This window comes from Melanerpes formicivorus, unplaced genomic scaffold (assembly GCF_026170545.1).
Source record: "Melanerpes formicivorus ecotype bairdi unplaced genomic scaffold, bMelFor1.0.p_v2 SCAF_21, whole genome shotgun sequence".
Classification (NCBI taxonomy): Eukaryota; Metazoa; Chordata; class Aves; order Piciformes; family Picidae; genus Melanerpes; species Melanerpes formicivorus.
Window position 1 is genome coordinate 9,805,839 of NW_027142373.1, and position 17,533 is coordinate 9,823,371.

General features: G+C 52.8%; 1 protein-coding gene across 2 annotated transcripts in view; it reads left to right on the top strand.

Annotated features, from left to right (window-relative positions):
- UBE2O (ubiquitin conjugating enzyme E2 O) overlaps positions 1-17,533 on the top strand; it is a 76,260-nt gene that overhangs the window by 54,336 nt on the left and 4,391 nt on the right. For both annotated transcript variants that reach the window (XM_068151453.1, XM_068151454.1), the window contains 11 exons: positions 254-363; positions 1,523-1,673; positions 2,449-2,954; positions 6,151-6,305; positions 7,766-7,878; positions 8,938-9,063; positions 10,147-10,236; positions 12,506-13,163; positions 14,042-14,178; positions 14,829-15,032; positions 15,677-15,734. In XM_068151453.1, coding sequence (XP_068007554.1) covers positions 254-363; positions 1,523-1,673; positions 2,449-2,954; positions 6,151-6,305; positions 7,766-7,878; positions 8,938-9,063; positions 10,147-10,236; positions 12,506-13,163; positions 14,042-14,178; positions 14,829-15,032; positions 15,677-15,734 — 2,308 coding nt within the window. The remainder of the gene's footprint in view (positions 1-253; positions 364-1,522; positions 1,674-2,448; positions 2,955-6,150; positions 6,306-7,765; positions 7,879-8,937; positions 9,064-10,146; positions 10,237-12,505; positions 13,164-14,041; positions 14,179-14,828; positions 15,033-15,676; positions 15,735-17,533) is intronic.

Sequence of the window (17,533 nt, forward strand, 5' to 3'; positions counted from 1 at the left end):
TGGAGGTACCATAGCTTCCTTCCCAAGGCAGATGTCATCTTTCTGGAAGTCATGCTGTAGAAGCTCTCAGTGTTGCCAGGAGCCATGCTATGGGAGCCCTCTAGGGGTCCTGGATGTGGTGAAGCTGCACTTAGCCATCTGAAATGATAGCAGCAGGTTTGCAGCTTTCTTCTGTGTGGCTGTTTGGATCCTAGCTTCTGAACTAGGAAAGCTCCTGGAAGATGAAATTGCTCTCCCTTTCTTTCCATTGCAGGTACAAGTGGTAGAACTAAAGGTTACTTGGATCACTAAAAGCTTCTGTCCTGGAGGTACTGACAGTGTGAGCCCTCCTCCCTCTGTAATCAGCCAGGAGAACCTGTCCAGGTGAGATCAGCTGAGAACCCCTTTTGAGTCCCAGCACCCAGGGCCTGCACAGACTGTGGGTGACATGTCTGCCACCTAATTGGTCACAACACTGGTGTTCCCAGTGGGTTTTTCTCCTTGGGGTATGTCTGTGTATAGCCCAGAGCTTCCAAAATGGGAAAAAATAGTTCAGCAGGCACCTGAGTTACCAGCAGAGGGGCAAGCATCCCACCCACCCTCTCCAAGTACTCTGCAGCTGACAGGTGCGTTGAGGAAAGCCACATCTGGCTGCAGCTCACTTCTTTCCTTGTCCTTCTGCATGTGTCTGGAGCAGGCAGCAGATCTGAGCTGTGTGCAGTGGGCAGCTCCTGCAGCGTTCTGCTCTGGACCCAGGCTGGTGCTGAAGGAGCATCTGGTGCCCTCTGCAGGCTGCAGCTGCAGCAGTGGGCTGGACAGCCCTGCAGGAGAAGTCAGCTGAGCATAGCACAATGCAGTCTGGCTCCTGCCTGGAGTTCATAAGGAAGCTGGAAAAGAGGAGCTTGCAGATGACAGCAAAAGAAACCCAACAATGCCAGCTCCAAAAGTCTCTTGGCAGTTGTCTCTGGGAGGGGAGCTGGAGGGAGAGGAGTGACTGGTGTCCCACCAAAACCCTTTGTGTCCCCACCCAGTCCCTGGTGCCATTCCCAGTCCTCCTTTAGAATTGTGTGCCTGGAAAAGATTTGGTGTGGTGTCAGCTTCTGCCACCCCAGGAGAAGTGCCATGGACATGAAGTCCTGCCAGCCTTGTGAAGGCCCTAGCCACAGAATCCCAGCATGTTGGGGGTTGGAAGGGAGCTCTAGTTCAGCCTTCCTGCTAAAGCAAGGTTGCCCAGGATCTCAATGTCCAGGTGGGTTTGGAACTCTCCAGAGAAGGAGACTCTACATCCACTCTGGGCAGCCTGCTCCAGGGCTTCAGCACCCTCACAGCAAAGAATTTGGTCCTCCTGTTCAGCTGGAACCTCCTGGGGTTTCCTTATGTTGAGGTGGAGCTTCCTGTGTTAGTTTGTACCCACAGCCTCTGGTGCTATTGCAGGACACTACTGACCAGTGTGGCAGTTGCCCTTTGGATGTTGGTAAGATGATTGATAAGGTTCCATTACTGCTTTAGCCCTTTGCTCATGGCTGCCTTCCTCTTCCACCAGGGTGAAGCGTCTGGGGTGCTTTGACCATGCCCAAAGGCAGCTTGGGGAGAGGTGCCTCTATGTGTTCCCAGACAAAGTGGAACCTGCAAAAATCACCTGTGAATGCCCTGAGAGGAACTGTGTCCTGGGGGAAGGGTCAGTTGCCAAAAAGGTGAGCTTGAAGGGGGTTGAGGGAGGCATTGACTTCTCTAACTGTTTCTGGTCACTGTGGCTTTTCAAGCAGTCTTCCTGGTAGTCATGTGGTCTGAAATGTGACTCCTGGAGTGGTGGCTGTAGAGAGTAATGGCTTGTTGCTGCCAGCAGCCAAGTCACCTCGTGCAGCAGTCTGCCTGCACTGGGTGAAGCACGCAGCTAATGCCATGAGAACACGAGCAGGACCTTGAGCAGAGAGGTGTCACCTTGCAGGGGGTCAGCTGTGTCAGAGCTGGCATGCTCTGACAGCCAGGACTGGTGGACACATCATTTTCATTAGCATCACCTCAGGTTTCTCATGGAGCTGAGCTGTTTGGTGAAGTCCTCGCTGCAGTCTCTGCCTCCTAGGCCAAATGAGTCACACTGTGGTTCCTCCATGCTGGCTGCAGAGCAGCAGTGTTCCTAGCACAACAGGATATCCTCAGTGTGGATGGTGACCTCCCTGCAGAGCTGTGTCTGTTACACACATTAAGTTCTGCAGCTCCTTGTGACCTTCCATAACAAAGCTCAGAACAGGCTCAAAACAGCCTGGAGGAGGCAGGCTCCAATTCCTTGGACCGGTCCAGCGCTGCTCCTGAGCAGAGCAGTGGTGAGATGCTGGTTTACAGAGTGCTCTGGTGCAGGTGGGATGGACAGGGCTCTGGGGGGGGCTGTTTTCCTCTGTGGACAAAGCTGGGGGGCTGGCAGCCTGCTGAGGGCACAGACATTGTGTGACCCCAGTCTGCTTTGCCTAGGTGAGGAGGCTGCTGAAGAAGCAGATAGTGAAGATCATGTCCTGCTCCCCGGAGTCTCAGGGTACCACCGAAGCCCCCGACAAAGAGTCTGCTGCAGCTGCTGACCAGAAGTCAGAAGAGCTCAAGCCTGGGTCAAAGTGTGAGCTGGATGATTCCTCCACCAGTGCCCCAAGCCCTGTGGAGAGGAAGGAGGAGCAGCCCGAGGAAACGGGGAAGGAGAAAGAGGCGGCAGCAGCGCGGCAGCAGCAGCCACCTCCCTTCCTGCTGAAAGACGAAGGCTCGGCCGACTACCGGCTCCAGTCCATGGAGCAAGATGCCGACGATGAGGCGGCTGATGACACTGATGACACAAGCTCTGTCACCTCTTCTGCCAGCTCCACTGCCTCCTCCCAGAGCGGCAGCGGCGCCGGCCGCAAGAAGAGCATCCCTCTGTCCATCAAGAACTTGAAGCGGAAGCACAAGAAGAAGAAGACCAAGATTTCACGAGAGTTTAAGCCAGGAGACAGGTGAGCTGGCTCCCCAAAGTTCTCCCCAAAATCTCCCTCATCAAGCTTCTCAGGTGTGTGGCCTCATCCTGAGCCGGGGTGGAGGGTGTGATGTCCCTCGTTGCCAGGACGGGGCCGGCTGGCGAGCAGCGGCAATTCCCCTGTGTGATGGCCCGAGAGAAATAGGCTTGGGCTCAGGCCAGCTTCTGCTCCAACGGCCCACGTGGTGTGACACTGATGCTCTGCTATTTCTGCTGTGCCTCAGGGCATGGCCAGGGTATCTGTGCTGCACTAGGCTCTGTTTGCAGAGACAGGTGAATGAAGATGGTGCAGCTTAAACATGACACTAATTGGTTACCTCCTTGGCGTCCTCTGCTGAAGGGCTGAGGGCAGAGCGTGCTGGCAGGAAGGGACAGCTTCTCCTCAGCAAGCTGTCTCCAGACCAGCACAGAGGGCTGTGCTGGCAGGGGTTTGTGCTGCAGTGATCTCCTGTCTGCAGCTTTAGCCAGCAATATGCTTTTTATTGGGGTTTTTTTTTTAGCAAACAAAGTGCCCTTAAGAGCCTTAGGAATTGATTTGAGTGGCTGGGGGGAGGGAGCATTGCTTGTGTCTGCCCATTTCCAGCTAAAACTGGATCTCAGCAGCTTTTACCTGATTTGAGAATGTTTAAACTGTTCTCAGAGGATGCAGAGACATCTGGCAACTGGCTAGCCTATCTTCTGCCTTCCCTGCTTAGTTGTATGCAGAGCCTACATCAGAAGTGAAGCAGTGCAAGGAAATGAGAGAGTCCTCCCAGACAAGTGACATTAGCAGGATTCAAGGGATGCAGGAGCTTGAGAATGCCATGAACTTCATTCACATTTTGTTTTGCTGTTTCAGTTTTGCCTGTCTGTGAGGAGAGAGCTTTTCCTTTAGTCCTTGTGGGTTTGGAGAAATTGGATTTGAAGGTCACAGACCTCAGCAGAGCAGTGTTCAAGTGAAATAAAAATGGGAGTGTGTGATAAAGCTCCTGGGAGTTCACTCTGCACTTCTCACTCCCCTGCTGTGTGCCTCTGCCTCGCTGAAGGTTTTGTTTGGGGAGTTTAGCTGGTGAACCTGCTGGCTTTCTGCACCTTGCAGGGCAGTGGGGAGACATCCCTGTGACCACACAGATTGCTGTGCTGGATCTGGGCAGCACTGTAGAGGGAAATGCAGAGATGAAATGCTGTGGGACACTTTGCAGAGATGGCCAGGCCACAGAGAATAAGAAATAGAGACTTTGTCAGCACAGAATATGAAAGCCCAGCTGACACTTTAGAGGGCATATGTGGCAGCTGGTCACAGCTCAGTGTGAGGGCTCTCCACTGTTTGAATATTCAGATGAAGCTGGTGAGACCATCAGTAGGTGTGCTGCCAGCACTGCTGAGAAATGCAAAGTGGAAGGGCTTGCTGCAGTTAGTCACCAGATCTGATGTGTCAGCTCACAGGCATCTCTGACTGCAGGGGGCCAGCTCAGTCTGGGGCTTTGCCATCATTTACTGACCTGCTGCAGCTCTCCAGGCAGCACAGAGACCTCTGGTTATTGCTTAGTGAGGGCATACAGGGGTTTTGACTCATGCCAGGTTGTGCTTCTTGTTTGTGAAGCAGCATAAACCGCACTGCAGGCAGGACAGTATCATTTCCTTGCCTGGACTGCCCTTCTACTTTCCTATCCTCAGCCTGCACAGGTCCCTCCTTCCCCCCTGGAACCATCTGCTGAATGTCACCCACCACACTTAGAATGATAGACTTGTTAGGGTTGGAAGGGAACTCAAAGGTCATGCAGTTCCAACCCCCCTGCCACGGGCAGGGACACCTCACACTACAGCAGGTTGCTCACAGCCACATCCAGCCTGGCTGAAAACATCTCCAGGCATGAGGCTTCCACCACCTCCCTGGGCAACCTCTGCCAGTGTCTCACCACCCTCCTGGGAAGAACTTCTTCCTGACATCCAATCTGAATCCACCCATTTCTACTTTTGCTCCACCCCCCCCAGTCCTGTCACTCCCTGACACCCTCAAAAGTCCCTCCCCAGCTTTCTTGTAGCCCCCTTCAGATCCTGGAAGGCCACAAGGAGGTTTCCTCTGAGCCTTCTCCTCTCCAGACTGAACAAACCCAACTCTCTGTCTGTCCTCATGATCAGCTCTCTGCTCATCCTATTGACCTATGACAGGTTTCTTTTCTCTGATGATTTCTGCTGTTGAGTGCTGGCCCTGCTAGAAACTTCATATTCGTTCTGCTTCAAAATTAGTCTGATGTTCACAAAAGCCCTGCTGGAGGGGGGCAGTTGTACTTGCCTCTTGTCTCTTCTTTGTAGTTTGACTTGAAACCAACATAAATGCAGCACTTGTGTTTATGTCTGGAAGGCTTGGCCAGCAAAAGAGAGACAACATCTAAAATCAGCATGGCATTCCATTTGTTCTGTGCTGTAGGAGACATGAAAGTGGTGGAGGACTCATCAGAAAAGCCTGTCCAGCCACACTGCAGCTCTGTTCCTCCTGCCCCCAAGCAACTTCTCTCTTCAAGTGACTCTGTCAAGCTCCCCAGCAGAGGAAGCAGTGTGGGGTCCATTGTTGCACGTTTGGATCTCATTCCTGAGCTGCAGAGGCACACATGTGTGTGTTTGGACAGCTGGGAGAGAGACTTCTTTCCTTTAGGCACAATCCTCATGCTTTACCCACATTCAGTGTATTTATTCCCTTTGGGGGTTTTTTGCCTTTCAGGAAGGACTGAGATGGATGCTGCTTTATCTTTCCTTTCCAAACCCATTCTCCTAGCTTCAAAGCTTCCTCAGAGCCACCAGGCTAGAAGGTGCTTGGCTGAGGAAGCTCTTAAGTCTCATAGTATTTGAAGAACCTGTCATGCTTCTGCCAGGGCTAGAAAGTGAGTGCTAGATGTGACTTGCTCTACAAGGAACAAAACTGAGTTGAGCATCAGCTCACAGGAAAGCAAGTGCTCCTGCAGGGTAGACATGCAGCAGTGTCACATTGCAGTGATGTGGAACCTGCCAGCAAAGCCTGCTGCCTCACTGCTGCTCCTGGGGCTGAATGAGGTTCCCTGACTTCCTCCGCAGCTGACCCGGAGCGAGGAACATCAGTGACCTGAGATCCATCTCCATCCTCAGCGTCGGCAGCGCCACGTTCTGGCTGTGCTCATGCACCTTCCCTCTGGTAGCTCCCTGCTTTTCTGTGTTCCCAGGGTTGCTGTGGAAGTGGTGACCACCATGACTTCAGCTGATGTGATGTGGCAGGATGGCACCGTGGAGACCAACATCCGCTCCAACGAGCTGATTCCTGTCCATCATCTGGACAACAACGAGTTCTGCCCTGGGGACTTTGTGGTGGACAAAAGAGGTATTGGGTGTCAAAACAATGCTCTCTTCAGGGAGTAAACCTGCTCTTGCTTGCAAAGTACCCATCGAGCTGGATCTCCTAATGCGTGTTGTAGGCCTGCTTAAGGTAGCTGCTAGTGCTCCTCACCTGAGGTAGGCACGAGAGCCTAACAGGCCACACAGCGCTGAGCTGGCTTAGCAGGGATGACAGCAGAGAAACAACAGTCAAATACCAAAGCTGAGCTGTGACAACAGGCAAGATGTGGAAAGGACAAAAAGCAAGGAGCAAAGCTAGAAATCTCAGTGTTTCTGTAGAGTAGAGGTGGCTCAGCTCCTCCTTGAAAGGGCAAACAACTCAGCTCTTGCAGCATGAGGGGAGAAATGACCAGCTCCCCTCAGGCTGCTTTCTCTCTGTGGCCTGTCTGTCATGATGATTTTTTTCTTAGTCTTGGGATCCAGAGGCATCTTCTTGCATCCTTTGTTGTTGGTTTGGGTTTTTTCCTCAAACCAATTGGTGACACTACTGAGGGTCACAGTATGAGTTCAAGGAGATGTACAGCTCTTGGATATGAAATATTGATGCCACACCATCTGGCTCTCAGCTCCTTTTCTAACAGGGCTTGACCCTCAGCAGTGGGGAGCACAGGATGTCATCAGGCTGGGGAGAGGGGAAGCTGATTTGCCAATCAAAGATGCTGTTTGGTGTGGCCATTTCTGCTGGGTAGTAGTCCAACTGGTCTTGTGGGTTAGACACAGTCTGTGGAAACTAAACTTACCCATCAGCTCCAGCTCTGCCATTCTGGCTTGGCCACTGGGAATCTGTATTCCTCTCTGCCAAACATACTCTCCAAGCAGTCTGGGATCCCTGCAGTTCCTCTGTCCCCCTTCTAAGCATGCCAGGATCCTTGCCAGAAATAAATCTGAAGGATGTCTGGATAGCAGTGTGCTGGACTGCAGCCCAGGCCTAGAGGGGAGAGCCAGGCCCAGCTTTGCTCTTAGTCCCTGATGTATGCACACACACATGGATCCTGCCTGCCTTCCACCTTTGTTGTCCAGTCCATTTTTCCAGAGGAGCAGAACTGTTGTGGGTGGCACATTCCTAGGTGGAGAGCTTGGCAGCCCAGGCTGCTCTCGGGGAGCTCTTGGCCAGCCTGTCCAGAAACTCTTGACAGTCTTGGTGTGGAGGGCAGAGCAAGTGACACTGTGTATGCTCTTGCTGATGTGTAGGAGGAGGTTACAACAGTGATAGAGCTCAAAAGTGATCCCAAAGTGAATGTGTTCAGTCTGTCATCCCTCTGTGTCCCATTAAAATGCGCCTCGTTAGCGGAGCACAGCTCTGACTGTGTGGGAGGCACTGTTTTCCCTCCTGCCATTGACAAATGGAAGGTTTCAGCCACGAGAACTTAGGAGCTGACAGCCTCAGTGTGCCATGTCTGTGCTGTTCCACTTAACCTGTCTTATGTTCTTCCCTACCACCAAAAGCTCAGAGCTCCCAGGACCCTGGGTTGTATGGAGTCGTGCAGTCTGGGGACCACATTGGCCGTACCTGCGTGGTGAAGTGGTTCAAGCTGAAATCCAGTGGAGATGATGTGGAGGTAAGTGCAGGAACCAGGCACTGTTGGAACCAGCTAAGGGACTGCAGCCACAAAGCAGCAGGAGCTTCACAGACAAACACAACTAAACCTGGGAGTCAGCTCTGCAGCAGAGTTTGTCCTTGAGGATAGGAACAGCAATGTGCTTTTGGGCCTGGGAGGCTTAGCTGGAGGTGGTGTCACTTCATATTCATAGATGCCTGCAAGGCAGTCAGGACCAAGCAGAGGTTTACATCTCACAGTCAGCATCCAGGCTCTGATATGAATGGTCTGCTGAAGTTGTCACAGACAGTGGTGCTTTCAGTTCACCATAAGAATTTTTCCTTCCCATGTCTTTGCTGGTTCTTGGAAAGAGAATCAGACTGCTGCATGTTGTCCTGCTTTCCTCTGCACAGTCAGCCTAGTAACATTGTCCTGGGGCTTGTAGCATCATTGTCTTTTGCAGAGCCTTCAGAGACTATGGTTGAGCTGGAGCTGAGAGGGGAACATAAGGCACACATCTGGTGTGCTGCTTTCTGCCTCAGGATGGGAGACCACACTGTGCTAACTGAGCATGGCCCTTTACACTCAGCAACCTGGCCTGGAGTTGTGCCCTCCACTGTGCCCATCTCTCATTATCTGTGGGCTCCTAGAGCTCTTCCTCCAGCAGAAATCAAAGGAAAGATGTTTCCCATTAGCTGACAAGGTTTTGGTCAAACACTTCCTTTCAAAAATCAACTCTAACCCTTTGGGCCTTAGTGAACTGCTGTGAGGAGTCTGGCTGTGCAGAAGGGAATAAAAGGGGGTTTTTTTTCCTTGCATGTCTCATGATCACAGTGAGGTGGAACCTGAAGTGAAGGTGAGGGTGAGCAGATGAGAGACAGTATCTGCTTCCTCTCCTTGTTGTGCCTTGATTGATGTGCTGCAGGAGGAGGTGACCAAAAGGGACATTAGCAGCTCCCTGCTGCTGGAGCAACTGAACAGTGACAGGGTATAAGACGAAGCCCTTGCAAGTGTTGGGGTGTGCTATGGAGTTGGGAGCAGCATCCTGGGGGCTGAGGTGTGCTGGTTGTGTCTCTGCAGCTGATCGGGGAGGAGGAGGATGTGAGTGTCTATGACATTGCTGATCACCCTGACTTCCGCTTCCGCACCACCGACATCGTCATTCGCATCGGCAACTCGGACGGGGCCGCGGCGAAGGAGGACGAGGTGGGTTCTGGGCACAGATGTGTGACTGTCACCAGCTCCTAGTGCAGACACTTGGAAGAGTCACTTAGCACCACGTGGGCAGCCTAAACTCCCTAGCTTCCTATGGCTGTGTCGGTATCCTCTGCTGCCGTGACTAACATCAACTCTGAGCCTGATGGAGTTGTAACCTTGAAATCTGGGGACCTTGGTGACAGCCTCTGTGGCAGAGCAAGAACCCTGCTGAGACAAGAATCAAACACATGCCTGAGGGCTTAGGATTTCAGAGCAGCTTCTAATAGGAGGATATTTTGTGCTCTCCTGAGTGAGAGTGAAGGTGGATTTGTCAGGAAACCAGTGTCACTTGGCAACAGAGGACTGGGATTCTGGTTCCCATCTGAGTTGGTCTCTATGTGTTAATTTTGTTGAGCTGAGGGGGAAGAGGGAGCAAAGTGCAGAGGAAGCACTCTTTGTTAGGTTTTCAGGAAAACAGCCCCAGTTCCTGAGCCTGCTGCCCTAAGAAGAGTTAAGAAGGTGCAGTGTGGCTCCAGTTTCAGCAGCAGGAAACACATCCCAGCTTGCCCAGCTGGCCTAAATAACCTTCCTCCAGTGTAAGGTGCTACTCACCTGCACACCCTGTGCCAGCTGGGACTTGTCTGGTCGTGCCTGCAGCCTCTGATGCTGAGTGTGGGAGCACAAGGCCGGCCAGTGGCACCCCACTAGAGGGCACCCCCATTCCAGGGACAGTGCTGTCCCCTCCCTGGCACTGGCACAGCCCCAGCCCTGCTGCCTGCGGAAAGGCCACAGCCCTGCAGTGGCCTCCATCCTGATCAGAAGTCAGGATCTGCTGCCAGCCCAGCCTTCCTGGTCCTCTCCTCTTCCAGGGGTGGACTTTTTCCCATCCCCATGGCAGTATTGTGGGATTTCTGTGCAGGATTCTTCTTCCCCTTGCCATGGGACCTCAAGGCTCCTGTCTCTTGTGCTGTAGGCATTGCTTTAGGTGGGTCTCTAACCTGGGGAGTGTCTGCTTCTCCAAACCTTCCTGGCTGTGCACTGAAGGGCCTGGGAAGGAAGGAGGACTGACAAGCTGCTCTCTTGTTTCCACAGCCGTCGGTGGGACAGGTGGCTCGAGTGGATGTCAGCAGCAAAGTGGAGGTGGTGTGGGCTGATAACACCAAGACTATCATCCTGCCTCAGGTGAGGTCCTATTCCAGCTCATGGTAGCCCTGTGATTCTTAGCTGAGTGAAAAGTCTTGGCTTTACATTTTGGGTGCAGAGAGGTCCCCAGAGCAAGGGAGCCTTGCTCCACTTACTGCTGCCTCCCTGTGTCACAGGGTGGCTTCCCCTGTATGTCAGCACAAGAAACCCTCCCTTTGTCAGGAGAACTGAGCAGCTAACTGGTCATCACTGCTCTACAACACAGAGAGCAGGGAGCTATGGGCAGACTGCTGCTCCTCTCACACACTACTCTGCATGTTCTGACCCCATCCCAGCTCCTGGCCTCCAGCACCTGCTGTGCTGCAGAGGGGATCATCAATTCTGACTTGAACATGAGCTCACTGCATTGCCCAACTGAGGCACTGCTGAAACACTGTGGTTTGATCTATCTTGCTTGTGGAATGACACCATAATGTTGGCTAAAGAAGCTCCTCCAGAAGCTGGACTACAGCCACAAATTGTCACCTTAGCCTGGAGGTCAGACCCAAACAGCTTCCACAGCAGAGACAGAAAAGGGTTGAGAGCAAGCTTAAAAATGCAGCCATAGCCATGCTGCTAATCCACTGGAGCCCCTTGCTTTGTCTTCTGCACTGCTCTGGTTTTACTGTACTGTCTTGTAACCTCATTCACTGCTCCACATGCAGCTTCATCCCATGCCTCCTCTCCTTGTTGCCTCAAATTAAGGCAGACAGCACAAAGATCAGAGAAGACCTGCTTCTGTAGGGTCCCATCTCCATCACGGAGGCAGAGAGCACCACAGCAGCGATGCCTCTGCGAGCAGGAACTACTCCCATCAAGATTTCTTTTTCAAGCCAGCAGCTCTGCATTAATTACAGTAGCACAGTCAATGCCTGCACTATGGCAGTGGGCTAGAGCCTCACAAAGCAGGCTGCTGTCTCCCTTCCCCCTGTCGTCACAGAGGCACAATCAGAGGTCTGCTGTGTGCTCCACAAAGGGCTGTCTCAGGCGGCGGTGCCGGGGCGCTGCGGCGGCTCCTGCCGTGTCACGCCGGGGCCTTCGATTCCGCTCCTCTGCCTCCTGATGGGAGCTGGGGAAATGTCAGGAAGCATGAGTTATCAGTTGGTAAAACTGTGATTTATCAATGCCTGTCCATGTGCCCAGAGACAAGCTGTCTGGGTGCTTTTTCTCGGCTCTAAAAATAAAGATGGCATAACTGGCTAATTAACTTTCCAGCTGGGATTGGGATTAGCTTTGGAGGGCAGTGAGTTGTGATGGCTCTGCCTGCCTGCAGTCACTGCTGTTGAACCCAGCTAACCTCTGCCTGGCTGCCTGGCTCTGGGTGGCACAGAACTGGCTAACCAGTGCTGGGTTCAGTTCAGGGCTTTGACAAGCTGAGGCAGTGCCCATGTGCTTTAGCCTCTGGGGTCGTATCTTGCAAGATTAAGAGGATTCTTGGGCTGTCATTCAAGTGTCAGAAACCTGCAGATAAAGTGCTTCATCCTGTAGCTCCTAACACAGCTCTATAAAGTTGTTGTTGCTCCCCTGCTGCTGTGCTGGGGCTCATACTAGCTTGTGCAGAAGCAGGATGGTAAGATGTGAGGCTGGGTGGTGTGTGGATGGGTTCAGCTTCCAGTAGTGAGGGAGAAGGGAAGGTTTTATATAAGAGCTTATTCAGCAGCTTGGGTTTGGCTTCATTGTCCCAGCTGAATTTTAAGCAGCGCTGACACACAACAGCTAAAGCAGCATAGCAAGGCTCTGACAGCAAGTGGTGTGTGCCACAGGAGAAGAAAGCTGGTATGGGAATGTTTGCCTGGTTCCAGCATTGTCTCTGTGGTAGGATGGAATGTGGAGGCAGCCCAACCAGAGCTCTGGGCCACCACAGTTGCTGGTGCAGAAGCAGGACCAGAAACACTTAACTCCACTCATGATACACAACACCTTCCGAGCTAACTCTGCATTCAGAAACCCTGGGGCTGTTTGGTGCCTGTGTGCTCTACTTGGTGGCTGGATCCCACCTAGGATTTGCTCCTGCTTTGAAAGGTATAGGATAGGGGTGCTCAGCTGATCCATATTCTGTGCTGCTCATTGCTGAGCACGTTCTTTGGGTCAAACAATCCACCCTGTACCAGGTGGAAGAGCTTGAAACAGCCCAACAGATTCTAGCTGGGAGCTTCCTTTTCCTGGGGATGGTCTGCACTGGGGGGAAACAAAAAACCACAACACAACAACTAAAACTGTGCCTTCAGCCTAACTGCTGTGGTGTCTTTGTGACTCTGCTCTCCTCTAGCACTTGTACAACATTGAGTCAGAAATCGAGGAGTCAGACTACGACTCCGTGGACGGCAGCACCAGCGGAGCGTCCTCGGAGTGGGAGGATGAAAGCGACAGCTGGGAGACAGACAATGGCCTCATGGAAGATGACCACCCAAAAATCGAGGAGCTGGAGCCTGAAGAGCCAGCAGCAGAGGAGGTAAAAAAAGTAGAGGAGCAAGTCCAGGGAGCGGTGGCTATGGCGGTTGTGGATCTTGCCGCAGAGAAAGCTGGCAAGGACGGAGCCCCAAAGAGCTTCCGGGAACTGAAGGAGGCCATCAAGATCTTGGAAAGCCTGAAAAACATGACTGTGGAGCAGCTGCTGACTGGCTCTCCCACCTCTCCAACTGTGGAGCTGGAAAAACCCACTAGGGAGAAGAAGTTCTTGGATGACATTAAAAAGCTGCAGGAAAATCTGAAGAAGACCTTGGATAATGTGGCTATTGCAGAGGAGGAGAAGATGGAAGCCATGGTGGAGACAGAGAAGAAAGAGGAAAAATCAGAGGCACAGACACCAGTGAAGTCAGAGTGGCCCAGTGAGACACCAGTGCTCTGCCAGCAGAGTGGAGGCAAGCCTGGGGTCACCTTCACCAGTGCCAAGGGAGAAGTCTTCTCCGTGCTGGAGTATGCTCCAGGTGAGTGTCCATCAGTCCAGGGCAGGATGCTGTGTCCTTCATTGCTGTCCTGCAGAGTTTCTTTCTCCACAATCTTCTCTTGTAGGCCTTTTGGAAGGAGTGTCCTCTCCTCCTTCCTAGTCCTTTGCACAGCACATTAACTTGGGGAGGAGGAATTAAGACAACTTCTATAGCACAATCTGTTGTGGGACTTAAACCTGGCTTTTGGATGGCATCACCAGGCACTACCACAGCTTCTAAAGCCACCGAGTTTGGGCAGCTTCTTTGTCCATGTTGGCAACTAACTTTGGAGGGCTGTGGAGATGAGTTGCTTCCCATGGCAGATTGATTCTTGAAAGCTCCAGGGTTTGCTCAGGCTCTTTTGGTAGAGCAGCAGAGCAGGAGCAGCTGGTGTTCTTGTGCCGGGTGTCCTCAGTGGGTGAGTGTCCTTGTTCACTTGTGCCAACGTTCACCAGCCAAAAATAAAAGAGAGCATCTGGTTGTGTGTGGAACATTGGTGACAGCAGAGCCCAAGGTGCTTGGTGAGCCAGGCCTGAGAAGGAAAGGTGGCCAAGCTGTTCTGAGCCTGCAGGTGTGTGGAAATCAAGGCGGGGAGCTGTGCTCAGGAAGTGTCTCCACTTTGTGTGATGTATCATTGTCCTAGCTGTGGGCTGGGGCTCCTCGAGGGGCACAGGGACAGTGTTTTGTGGGACCATGAGAACAGGAGGTGCAGGCTGTGGGGAAAAATTGATCTCCAGGCTGCCTTCCTGGCTCAGCACCGGTGTCAACCCTTCTCTTCCAGATTCCAGGTTTAATACATGGGTAGATCTGGCTCCACAAGGAGCCTCTGGCTGTTTCCAAAGGCAGGCTTTAATCCTGGTCTCCTCCTTGCCCCACAGACACCCATGCCTTCAAGAAAATGGAATTCCAGCCCCCAGAAGCCAAGAAGTTCTTCAGCACTGTGCGGAAGGAGATGGCTCTCCTGGCCACCTCCCTGCCTGACGGCATCATGGTTAAAACCTTCGAGGATCGAATGGCAAGTGCCTGGCTGTCAGTGCTGGGCTGCCTCTGGAATCCCCTGCTTGGCCTTAATCCCTTGCATTAGAGCTTCAGGAATGTGTGCAGCACGTGGGGCATGGCTGTAATTACAGTGAAGGGCTGCTTTAGCCTGCCCCAGGTCAAGGTAGCAAGGAACAGGTTGCTCTTGAGTGCAGGAAGCCTGGTTTGGGTGCTTTGGCTGTCTCACCAAGCAGGAAAGGCAGGAGGGCAGCCAGCAAGGGGCTGGGGTAAGCAGAGAACAGCTTGGGGGTTGCTGGCTGCCCAGATCCAAAGGTTCTCTCTGCCTTCAAGCTGCAGTAGCAGTGGAACTTGTAAAGGGAGGGTGCCCTGGGACGTTCATCATGGGAATGGGCTGCCCAGGGAGGCCGTGGAGTCACCATCCCTGGAGGTGTTCAAGAGGGGATTGAATGTGGCACTTGGTGCCATGGTTTAGTCATGAGGTCTGTGGTGACAGGTTGGACTCGATGATCTTCGAGGTCTCTTCCAACCTTGGTGATTCTGTGTTGCTTGAGCTGACTCTTGCAAGGGCTGAGGTAACCCCATCCCCTCTGCCCTTTTGTGTGAAGAGAAGCTGCTGAGGCAGGAGGAGGTTTCACAGTGCCTGGCTTTTCTTGCCTCTGCCCCCAGGATCTCTTCTCAGCACTTATCAAAGGCCCCACACGCACGCCCTACGAGGATGGGCTCTTCCTCTTCGACATCCAGCTCCCCAACATCTACCCTGCGGTGCCGCCGCTCTTCCGCTACCTCTCCCAGTGCAGCGGCAGGCTGAACCCCAACCTCTACGACAACGGCAAAGTCTGCGTCAGCCTCCTGGGGACGTGGATAGGCAAGGTAAGGCTTCCATCCCCCTGTGGTGGTGCCAGGCTGCTTTGGGAACAAGCCTCTTCCTGCCAGGCTGAGTCCTGAGTGACTTTCCGGTCACGACTGGTGCTTGAGCTGGAGCGGATGTGGCTTTTGGGGTCTGTTTTAGATGTCTGGAGCAGGTGACTGGTGGTGTTTAGATTCTTCTGGGACTATATTTGGCTCTTGCCCTTCCTTGATGAGAGGCCTGTGGTCAGACAAGCTGAGCTGTGTCAAGCTTGGACAGAGCAGAGATGGCAACACCAGCATGGAAGCTTCTCCTCTGATTTGGGTCTCTGCCCCTATACTTCCAGACTAATGAGTGTGGCACCAAGTCCAGCTGGAGACTTGGAATAAGCAGAGCCAGGGAAATGCTGCATTGGGCAGGGTAGATCAAGAGGGCAGCTGGGGAGGGGCTGGAAGTGGTGTGTAGAGCTAGACCATTCCAGGCAGAACTGGCCTGATGGCAGGGGAAAGAAAAAACAGATGGATTGGAGCAGTGGGACACCAGCACAGCATGTGCTTGTCCCTTGTTCCCCAGGGACAGGAATGCAGAGAAACTGGGGCCTTGCTTCATCCAACAGAGCAAACTGTTTGTGCTTCAGCCCTTTAATACATGTGTGTGTGCATTTCAGGGAACAGAAAGGTGGACCAGTAAATCCAGCCTGCTTCAAGTGCTCATCTCCATCCAAGGTAAATGTTCCTGCAGAGCCTGTGGGGCAGGAACGAGGAGAGGAGGGGATGCAGGTTTGGGGCTTGGGGGGAGCACGCAAATGGGATCATAGAAAGATAGAATTGTCAGGGTTGGAAGGGACCTCAAGGATCAGCCAGTTCCAACCCCCCTGCCTCAGGCAGAGACACCTCACACTGGATCAGGTTGCTCAGAGCCCCATCCAGTCTGGCCTTAAAAACCTCCAGGGATCTGCCACCCCAGCTGCGTTAGTGCTGCTTTGTGCTCTCACCTTGCTGGACAAAGCAGTGTCCTTATCTCTCCCATTCAGCAGTCCAAGCAGGTGCAAGCTTTTCTCATGCTCTGCTTCTTGGCTGCCTCCCAGCTCTCTGACACAATGCTTTCCCTTCTTCTCACTGCAGCAGCTGAGCACAGAGCTGTTCTGCTTGTTATTCTGAGCTGACAAAGGTGAAGCCCTGCGTCCTCAGCCAGTTACCAAAGTTAGTTGAAGTTGCTAAACTGGGCTTCACTCTCAGGACTGTTTTTCTTCCCCTCTGAGTCACCTGCCCAGCCTACACAGGGCACATTTTTGCACATGATGGTGGTGTTTGTGCTCCTTCTGAAGCAGAGAAGAATCAAGGGTGTGTCCAGACCAGCCCCAGGGCTTCCTGCCACAGGGCTTTGCCCTGCCACATCTAGTTTGAGGGCAGGCAGACTAAAGCAAATCTGTTCCTCAAGGCCAGCTTTCTGTGCAGGCATGTGACTTGGGAAACCCTTGACACAGAGCAAGGGTTCCTGCAGATAACTGCTGCTACTCCTTGGAAGTCTCACAGTGCACCTGTCTCTTGCTGGTGGATGAAAAGCCTTTTGTCATTTACAAGGATGAGCCTCCAAATTTAGAGAAGGAAATGCTAAATGTTTTACTGGAGTAACTTGGTGCTAGTGAAAAATCTCCCCTTCCCTCCCTCCTGCCTGGGCTTTCAGGGACTCATGATCTCACCTCCACCAGCTCTAATGCAGCTTGTGGCTGGCTGCCAGCAGCCTGGCAGTGTTAGTGCCATTGCTACATACATAAAATTACATTAAACCAGAAGCAAATAAGGGAAAGCTTGGTCTGGGTGACTTGTCACAGTGTTCTCTGTCTCAGAGCTGCACTGCCTGATGGGACTGTGCTGGACAGGGTAGGGCCTGGCCAGCTCAAAGCCTATTGCTGGGGATTGGCCTTTGTTCTGTTTAAGAGGGAGGAAGAAGAAACTGCTTATGAAAGGAGAAGAAAAGGCATACAAAGTTTTGGGTGTGTTTGTAGGGTTTTTGCTAGGAGGGGGGAGGGAAGGGAAAGGAGAAGGAGCTTTGAAACCTTCCCTTGCTGCCCTTTTGACCTCTTGTTCATGCCCTCTGCATCACACTTGGGGAAGACTCTTCTTGCCAGCCAAGGAATCATAGAATGGTCTGGGTTGAAAGGCACCTCCAAAGGTCATCTAATCCCACTCCCAAGGATCTTGAGTGACCCTCTTGGTAGTGTCCAAGGTGCTTCCTGTCCTAGAAGCAGCCCACTGACCCATTCCCATGAGTGTTCCCCCTGCCAGACCAGTCCGTTGCATCTTGCAGGTTCCTAGTTCTAACACGCTTGAAGCCAGAGCTTGGCTTCCCTGCAGTGCCTTCTCCTGCAGCCCCTGCTGCCAGCCTTGAGCTGCAGTGGCTGTGTGGCTATGAGTGAAGCTGCTGGGGACCCCTTCAGCAAGGCACTGCTGGGGTCCCCTCAGCAAAGTGCTGGTGGAACCCTTGAACCTCAACCAACCTGGCAGAAATCAGGGCCTGGCAG